This window comes from Lingula anatina, chromosome 6 (assembly GCF_051362555.1).
Source record: "Lingula anatina isolate TDL-2025a chromosome 6, LinAna3.0, whole genome shotgun sequence".
NCBI classification, from domain to species: Eukaryota; Metazoa; Brachiopoda; class Lingulata; order Lingulida; family Lingulidae; genus Lingula; species Lingula anatina.
Window position 1 is genome coordinate 22,708,189 of NC_141772.1, and position 10,135 is coordinate 22,718,323.

Sequence of the window (10,135 nt, forward strand, 5' to 3'; positions counted from 1 at the left end):
CGATAAATACGTAGATTATACTATGACCAGATAATAAGTACAAGATTTCATTGTCAAAATGTTTTATTAAAATCAAAAGCACGTCGATTACATAATACAATTTTTGCTTATCCATCAATAGTAGCAGTAAATACTGAGAAGAACTCTGGATAGAAACTTATTAATTTGAGCTGTGTGGCTGATACAAATGTACATAGCATATAGTTAAAGTACAAAAAAGAAAACTCCCGCGTCTAAAATTTCTCTCACGTTTACAATAGCTGTTTGAGTTAATCACCAAATATCGTAGCAAGTAATACTGTATGCGTTTGAGATAATGACAAAGCGTTTTACCAAAATTGTTTAAAACACCCACATTGCCTTGAATTTTGAATTGAGACAGTCTCCATAACGGCGATGCATAGTCCGCATTTCGCAGGGCGAATTTGAGCAGAATTTTTTTAAAACCACATTTGGTTTCTTGAACAAATATAGTATGAATACTGAATATCACATGGATTTGACCATCGTAAAGTCATCAATTACTTTGAACAATAATACTCGGATTGATACAGTTCTGGTACATACAACGTACTTACTATTACATAAAAAATTGAGCAAAGGTGTTAATTGATCACAGCATGTTATTCATCACTTCATCTCCATATTTGATTGAAAATAAGCAAAATGATCTGCATTAATGTTTGATACAAACACGGGCACTATAAAACGAATATGTACCTAAAAGAGAAGCATGATTCCTATGTTCTAAATTATAAATTTTGATGAAATATCCAATTGAGCAAAGAACAGAAATGCACATACACAGAAAACAAGGAAATTCGTGGTAATATACAGGGAATGACATCAAATGATGGTTGGCACGTTTCTTGCGCATGCAGAAAAGTTGAGCAATATGATGATGAACGAACACACACTACGATTAGATGAGATCAAAGAGAGACGACTTAACATCGAAAGTACCACCCAGAAAGTAACCCCTTACATTTCCCTAGAATATCATAGCTCTGTACCGAAGGACCAATGCGATTTGATCGTTGTGTATAATTTCACTGATATTATCATAATACTGACATTTTGGAACACAGAAATAACGTTTGAACTATCTCGGATTTTTTCCAGACTTTAAGTTGATTGAGTATAATATTGTCAAAATAATGAAATAGCGATCGATCTTGCAATGTAAAACTATACAGGGTTGTTTTATATACAAAGTCTTTGAAAATGAAGCAACCTGAGCACCAAGCGTATTGACTAATATGGCGAACCGTCCAGGAGAAGCGTTATCTATGGAACGAAGAAGCAGACGAATGTCGTGCCAGGGATGAATCAGAGGCTTGAACGAGTAGCAGAGAGAGCATTTTAACATTTTTTTCACACCAATTTAGCTTTCATATTTTTGGACACCCCTTCCCTCCTTCTCTCCCCCCCCCCCCCCAACCCTCTCCCAGTCAATATAAAATTCACCTTCTCTCACTCAGTCTCGTTACAACCCTACTAGAAGCACATTGATCTGTTTCTTCGACCACATGATTATACATGTCCCGGGCCCGATTAGCTCCAATCGGGGCGGTCTGAAAGGTCTACGCTAGGCCGCCTGGTGCCGCTGCCCACTGGTTTAGTGATGCTAGTATTCCGGGATTTGGGTGGTGGGTTCCTCTTGCGAAAGTGTTCTAATGGAGGGATGAGAGCTGAAAAGTATAAAATGTATGGGTTAAATGATGGCATGTGCATTTTCTAGCGAGAAGCTTGCAGTTTCTCTTGGCATTTAGACCATATGGAAAAAAACGTTATTATGAGTTGTGAATCGTGCTATCGTGAAAAATTCACCCGCGGCATGTCATGGGTGACCTTTCTGCAGTAATATCTGGTAGAACAGAAATATGGCCTAACACTGACAAAGACGGATGCAAATAATTGATTCAAAGTGAAACTTCGATCCATAGATTTTTACTTTCTTAAATAAAAAATATGACTCTTATTTAAAGGACTAAAATTTAATAAACTTTACTGTAATCTCATTGAGCGATATGCATGCAGAACGTGATTTTCTGCGTGCAAATTCTCAAATGTGTACATATATACAAGTGGTTTGTGCCACGCCCTTGAGTGTCTACGCGTAGAACTATCGGTGTCAAAGTCATATGCTACGGTTTCAAATAAAAAAACACAGCATTTCTACTTCTACTAACGCACTTCTATTACTACTTCTGCTGCTGGTGCTGCTGCTCGAGTACTTCAAACTAAACTTATTACTGCTACAACTATACTAGTGGATGTACCAATATCGTTGCAGCAGCAACACCAGCGGCATCTATCGGTTACTACTACTACTACTACCACTATTTCTACTAGGGTTACTACTTTATCACATCAAATCAATGGTATTAGTGCATCTGCTAAAGATAAAACAACAACTTCTAGAAGTTGAGGGCGTCTTCACTACAAAAGAGAAGAGTTAGAATGACAATATGAGGCGTTTCTAAAAGTAAACAACCAACGGTGCGTGCATCTCTACCGCAGATTGTGCTACCACAAACAATGTGACTACGTAAAATTACCGATTATGTTCTTGGCGCGTTGCCAATTCCTAGTACTGTTTTGTATGAACCGATACCGTATCTTCCAACTGAAAATGAAGGAGAAATAAAACACATGCCAACATAATACAATGCACACAAGAGTATAAGCGCTTATAGCAACGATGACGATGATATTTGAAACAATTTTCAAGAAAAAAGGTGAAATTAAATTTATATTTTCAGAAGAGAGCGTTGAAAAAGACACGTAATGAAAATAAATAAAAAGCGGTCAGAAAGATCTTAAACAGAAATGTGGAAATAGTAATTAACTTATTCAAAATCATTGATTCAACCTGCGAAGAAACTTCATATTCTTATCACTGCCCCCCCCCTCCAAAAAAATTAACAAAGAAAATCTGCCAACATTCGATCTTTTCAACAAGCCAAAAATAAAATAAAATAAAATAATTAAAAATAATAAATTGGAGGTATTTAAAGACCTCATGCAAAAAAGCAATGATAGAGAAAAGAAATTTCACACCATTTAAGATAGTAACCTGTAATTTCTGGGTAACACTCTTCGTGGTTGGGAATTGTTTATGATCACATTTGATCACGACAACTGTCCCAGTGACAAAATCTAAACTATTCTGTTTAATCACTCACATTTCGTAGGCTCTGGCCTCTTTATCAACCAGTACTGGAACCCTTCCTTTGCTCTCTGGTTGAACGTTGTGTGCAGCTTTTCTTTATATGTCAGGCTTTTTGGGCGCTAGAAAAAAAGAGATACACGAGTGTAAATATTATTGTAGTTCTTAAAAAGACGGCCATAGAATAGGGCCTAGTTAGTTTGATATTTGTACGGACTCTGAGTTGAATAGAAAAATTGTTTTACGGTGACAGGCAGTACGGTAGGGTTGCAACTGGCTAATTTGGTCGTCACATGTAGCATTACTAAACATAATACAGGCCACTAATGTCATTGTCTGGTTAGGCCTACCTTGTTATAGCTTCCTGGCAAGTTACCGCCGAGATGTTGGGCAAGTATATCGTCAAAGCGCTGTTCCTTTGGTATTTGGGACACCGTGCCGTCAGCCTCAAATCGGAAGCGCACCTGCCCGTGACCTGCCGACTCGCGATTCCAAGCGTCGTCATTGCGTATGAACTTCAGGTAATCGTCTGTTGACCTTAAAGTGACTTGATCTGTGGATTTAAATAAAATTAAAATATTTTTGTTATTTGAACGATGAAGAAAAGTGTAGAAATAATAATACTATTAATGATAATACTTAATTGAGCACTAAAATGTTTATAAATTACATTGTACAGGCTCTCTACACGAATAGTTTTTACGTTTATACAAAATACACTTATGATGATAAAAGATAATAAGTTAACTAAATTATAATGATAACATGAAGAAAACATTGGATCAGCAATTCGGTTTCTATAATTTCATAAGACAGTTTACTGAGTTGCTGTGGTTATCTGTTGACACGTGTCATTCCGAAAACTTTAAATAATTTTTTCTGGGCACAATTAAGTTTTCAGAAACACATACTCCCAGTATATGCCGATATGCTCCTGTGTATCCATGTACTGAACTTCTAATGTAGAGAATGAGAGAGAGAAGGACAGAGAGTGACTTACCACTCTGTTGTGGCATACTCCAAGTTGGTCCTATGTCCATCCTCCTCACTCCTGCTGGGGCAGAGTATGACAGCGCCTGGAAAGTCCAATATAAAGATATGCAAATATAATACTACCATAACTTCTATGTTGTTATTTTTCAACTGGAATCACGTTTTGTATGTGGTGTGAATAAAGAAACATACACGGAGTTCATGTATACCTATCGTCTAATATGGGACAGTTCAATAATAGCAATAAATCCTTCAATATTTGTTTTTAAGCGTTTATTTGCCTAAGATAGGAGGAGGCATGATTTACACAAGAGTCAAATGTATACTCACTCAAGTAGGCCTACTTGACAGCAGGAATGAGTGCGTGCGTGTATGTGTGTTTTACGAGAAGTCTGCAGTATGGTGCTAAAAACGATTTGTATTTGAAAACCATGAAGGTGTGAACGTTAAAAAAACCAATTTGATATACGTGAATGGTGTATATGGGCCAGTTTGATAGTACCTACCCGTAGTTTCATCTTGGCCCAGTGGTCTGTGTTTCCCTTGGGTCTGACGGCCACGGGGTCATACCGGGACCAGAACGTCATCCTGCCACAGAAATAAGACAATATACTTCATTTAGTTGCTCCAATGCAAAATGTGTACATTCAACATGTAGACGTGCCAAAATGTCGAAGTTATTAATCAAGGCATTCTAGACATGCACAGAAAAAAAATACAGTATATGATGAAAACGAATTGCCCTACTTACTGTACTTGCACAGTTATTGCCTTACATCAAGTGTTTTAAGTAGCTCCGTTATAACTCATTTATATGCCGCCATTTAATATAGCAGACATTTCACGTGCTGTAGGATTTAATAAGCCTATGAAGTATAGGCATGCAGACCTTGATTATAACAGTATAGCGATTTGCCGGGTTTTGATTGGCCCTAGATAATTCTGAGACAGGTAACGGATTAGTGAGGATTATGAAGAGTTGACGGCTGCGGGTGGTGGTGGTGGTGGTGGTGGCTGGTTGGGGGGTGGGGGGGGGGGAGGGGGGGAGGTTTTATGAAAAATTATATATCTTGAATATGTTGAGTGGGGCTGGGGGTTTCTTGTTGTTTTAGGTTGTGTCTAGTTGGGTCCTAACTTTAAAAACTAATGATTCATATAAAAGTAGAGCATTTATATTTAGTCGATGTTTACTTCATTTTTGGCACATTATTTCAATTTTCGTCCTGAAGGAATATAATTTATATATTTTTAAAGTTTTTTTTTACCTTGGAATCACTTTAATAGAAGATTGTTATCCATATGCCATCTTAGAATTCATTTTTTACATTTTGATATATATATATATATGAACAAATGTATTAGTGTAATAAACATGAATTCTAAATCACGATGCTAGAAGAGCAAACAGCAACGACACATTTCTATACCCTAATTGAGACGCAGAGTTCATTTCATTGTTCTTGTTTTGTTGTTATTATTCATAGTATAAACAATCTCGTTATACTCACTCTGTCTTCCTTGGGGGAGGGGGTAAAACTGCCATCTGAGACATCGTGTGTGATCCACAAGTTCCCTTATTTCTTCAACGGAAGAGATATAACTGGAACTTTTTTTACCAGTAAAATGCTCCACTGACGCGTCTTGAGCTTAGCGTCCCCTTATTTCTCAACACAAAAATAACTGGGACTGTAGTCACTGGCAGGCAGCGTTCTCAGACCGAGTGTCAAGCTTCGTCCGACGTGCGAATTGAGGGAGATGAAGGCGCTTGAATACTTCTTCAACACTCTCACAAAAAAAATGTGCTCAAAAATCAAAAAACGTGCGATTCTCTACTGTAACTACTACAAATCTAAAGTCAGACTACCAGCCGTGTAGCGTTCAGCTGAGCTCCGACTATGAATGGTTCCCAACGAGCCTCTCGGCCTAGCAACGAACAACAAAAGTTCCAAAGTTCGAGTGTTTACACAGGATCAATCTCGCAATGGCGACCACAATGGCAGCGGCATGGTGATATTGATGGTCGATTGTTATTGATGAATTGGGCCTTGCTTCGCGTGTAATCATGTAATAAATGTTGTGGTAAATGAGCCATCGGCGTATGAATTGAAGGCGTTGATGTAATGAGATATAATAACACACAATGAACTCGGAATTATGCCTGGCTTTAGCTTGAGTACATTGGGCTGAGTTACATTAGCAGCGTGCCTCGGGAGGTCTATGCATATATTAAATTAAGGATATGGTATATACTGGTATTTCTTCGCGCTTGAAGTCACACTAAGCAAAATGATATCATAATAATCCAACAAATGTGCTTGAGTCTTAATGCACCGGATAATAAATATATTTGATTTGAAAAGTTGTAAGTTGAATTGAAAAAAAAAACGCGCTTTTTAACATGTAACTACATGTAAGTGTAAGTTTTGTCAACGTATTTTAAAATTGAATAACCTGGTCACATTGAAACAAAAATGTAGAAATTGATTATGTAATTATGAATTAATAATTCATAAAATTATGAATTAATCGCGTTGTTATATTTAATGACTCAGTCAATACGTTTGCAGTATTTCGTATATGAGAAGTTGGTCTGACTATATAAATTGTCGATGTCATAAAAAATTCACAAACAATACTTTAAGAGGCACATGTTCTATGATGTATAGGCTCGTCTACGTATATTAACCAATATATGTTGTCTAACGTTAATGCATGCCGTACGTCGTTCTTGTTAAGGTGTGGACGTTTTTATTTTTAATAGCTGTGTTACTTAAAGAGTGCAAGTATGTCCAAATATGTTTGATATTGCCAGTGAATCAGAAATTCAGTCGTTTGTTGATTTTTATTACCTAAAAACATGCTTTTTCTGTAAAACTCCTGTAATAGCAAGTGACCAGCGCAACATAGGGTTTGTCAGATTGTATTATTTTATATAAGAAGCCAGGCAATGAATGCAACAGGTGAACCGAGCGTCTGTCACGTGACCGAACGTCTCCTGCGTCACGTAAGGACATACAGTGTACATGCACCTGTATATCGACCGTCGTAGGGATGGGTATGGCTAATTTTTTCCACAGATCAGTTAATCATCGGTTGAGGAATTCGTGGACCTGCTGTCTGCTTATAAACCTGCTATGGTTCATGTTGAGGTGCACTGTTATCTATACGGTGGGAGCGTGGTCTTATTCTGTGCCCTGGGGGATTCGGGTGTACCCGCCTAATTTTATTTCGGTTTACGGTTTTTGTCGGTCCTGTCTGTTGATGACGTAACCAATATACCTTTCCTCTTTTACAAACAACTTCATATTGTGGTAGCCACTTTGTGGGGTCTGCGCTGGGTTCAGATTAGTCATTTTCTCATGTAATTTTATTTCTATTCAACTGGCGGCTCGCGAGCCCTGTAAGGATCGATTTTGTATTCACAAACCAAGAAGTAAGCAACGAGAGTCGTGTATTTCGATACAGATTTATTCCCACTGCGTATGTTCCCCCCATAACTACACCACCACTTTTCTATTACCTATTTATTTTAATGAAAGATCTTTTCTATCTTCACGAGACAAGGGTCACGAGAGGCGAGCGACATCTCACGGGTAGTGGGTCATGCTTAGGGGTGCCATCGCGTCCCTTACAGTGGGTTCCTCTTGCAAAATTGCGGAGTAAGACCTGAAAAGTATAAAATATATGGGTTATGTGATAGCATGTGCATGTGTTATTAGCATGAATACGGGGGTGGGGTGGGGGAGGTATATGTGAATTGTCGTTTCCAGATGAAAAGTGCTCGTCAGTTTTGCTTCCCCTTTACCGTATATATAAGATGCGTGACCCTTTTGCAGTTATATCCAAAAGACACTCATTTTAAAGATTATAATGCCTTTAGTAAAAAAAATATAGGCCTACTGTAATACATTCTTCCAGGGCAAAAGAATGATTTTTACCGGATATTCACTCTGGTTAACTGATGGCAATCTTCTGGACTGTTTAAGAAAAGTGCACATAATAAAGCTGCGGCCCTGATAGAGGATAATAGTGTTATCTGACCGAGCGACATGATTGCAGTATTTGTTTTTCTGCGGACGTCTTCTCAGTTGTGGTGTTTGCTACCAGTAGAACAAATATTATTGGTATGACAGACAAACGTTACTGCTTTATATTCAAAGACACAGTACTTCTAATTCTACTATTTACTTCTATTACTACTACTACAGTACTTCCACCGCTGGTGTTTGTTGTTGCTAGAATACTACACACTACACGTATTTCAACTACCTCTACTAGTGGGTGCGCCAGTAACGTTTCTGCGCACCAGTAGCAACTGTCGATTATTACTGCTACCACTATTCATATTGGGATTAGTACTACGTGTATATGTCACATCACATCAAATCAATACAACTAGTACAGCTGCTACTGTTAAAACCACCATTTCTACAGGTAAAGGGCATATTTGCCATAAAAGAGATGGGTTAGAAGCACGAGATGAAATGTTTTAAAAAGTAAGCCACTAACGGTGCATCTCTACCGCAGGTTGTGCTATCACAAACACCATGTGACTACATGAAATTACCGATTATGTTCTTGGCGCGTTGCCAATTCCTAGTACTGTTTTTTATGAGCCGAGACCGTATCTTCCAACTGAAAATGAAGGAGAAATAAAATATAATGCACACAAAAGCATAATCGTTAATGAAAATGATGACGATGATATTTGAAACAATTTTTAAAAAGAGGAGAAATTAAATCAATATTTTCAAAAAAGACAGAACGTATAAAAGACAATAAAAATAAATAAAAAGAGTGGTCTGAAAGATTTCAAGAGAAATGATAAAAAGAAATTTAATTTATATGTAATCGCCATGCGAGGAAACTCCATATTTTATCACCGCCCCCCCCCCCCCCTCCCCCAAAAAAGAAAAATTAACGCATAAAATCAGCCAACATGCTTTTCAAAAAGCGTCAGAAACCTTGGGGGTTCCATAACAACAATGTTTCAAATAAAAACCTATTATTTCTGGGAGCCATTCTTCGTGGTTGAGTATTGTCCATGACTTCATATGATCACGACACTGTTCTAGACAAATTTTTTTTTTAATTAATAAACAGAATTATTACTCACATTTCGTAGGCTCTGGTCGCTTTATCAAACAGTACTGGAACCCTTCCATTGCTCTCTGGTAGAAAGACTTTAAGAACCTGCCGAGGTGTTGGGCAAGTATGTCGTCAAAGCGTTGATCCTTTGGTATTAGGGAGACCGTGCCGTCGACCTCAAATCGGAAGCGCACCTGTCCGTGACCTGCCGACTCGCGATTCCAAGCGTCGTCATTGCGTATGGACTTCAGGTAACCGTTTATGGACCGTAAAGCGCCTTGATCTGTGGATTAAAGTAAAATAAAAATGTTCATTAAAAAAAACTCTAAAAATTATGATTACATAAGGAAAAGACTGGATCAGCTCATACCAAGCACTTAAATGTCATTCACCACCGGTTTGGACACGGACTGGGCGACTTGCTGTCTCATATAACGTAATCAGGTTTCTGATTTTTATCAGACTGTTAACTTCAATGTTAATTAACTGTGGATGTCTGTTAATACGCATTACCCTAAACAACTTCAAGGTACACAAAGGAGAGTTATGGCACCAAAATTTATATTTAACGAATTATCCCGGGGTGCAATACATTTTCTCCTAATTTACCAACCTTTAACGTTTCTTCCTTGACATTCACCATAACTCTGTAACAATTTTGATAAAAACCAAAAAGTTAAGCCCGCGCATGAGCGGATGTTTTCCAAACACGCCATTCATTTCTATCGACGCGACTTTCAGGTATCGAGAAACTCTCGCGCCGTGACTTGCGCTTTTTTCGATCTGTGTCAAGATGGTTGACTACCGATGTTGAAAAGGGGACGGTGAATATGGTTATTTTTGCTAAATTGAAAGCCCATTTATCTGTCATGTTATTTTTAA

The 10,135-nt window shown here is 37.9% G+C and overlaps 1 protein-coding gene across 1 annotated transcript; it reads right to left on the reverse strand.

The window, feature by feature from the left end:
- Positions 1 to 45: 45 nt before the first annotated feature.
- Positions 46 to 6,085, reverse strand: LOC106180298 (uncharacterized). Its single transcript, XM_013564255.2, has 7 exons — positions 5,674 to 6,085; positions 4,672 to 4,753; positions 4,173 to 4,248; positions 3,523 to 3,725; positions 3,189 to 3,294; positions 2,562 to 2,629; positions 46 to 1,691 (listed from the first exon to the last, which is right to left on the reverse strand). Exons 1-6 carry the CDS (start codon positions 5,715 to 5,717, stop codon positions 2,565 to 2,567), a joined length of 576 nt encoding a protein of 191 aa, XP_013419709.1. The 5' UTR covers positions 5,718 to 6,085; the 3' UTR covers positions 46 to 1,691; positions 2,562 to 2,564.
- Positions 6,086 to 10,135: the final 4,050 nt, after the last annotated feature.

Excerpts from the sequence above, each read along its gene's own strand:
- LOC106180298 (XM_013564255.2), bottom strand. The coding sequence starts at position 5,717 with ATGTCTCAGATGGCAGTTTTACCCCCTCCCCCAAGGAAGACAGA. Across the intron at positions 4,754-5,673 it reads CCTCCCCCAAGGAAGACAGA|GATGACGTTCTGGTCCCGGT; the intron begins GTGAGTATAACG and ends TTTCTGTGGCAG. Across the intron at positions 4,249-4,671 it reads GGGCCAAGATGAAACTACGG|GCGCTGTCATACTCTGCCCC; the intron begins GTAGGTACTATC and ends TGGACTTTCCAG.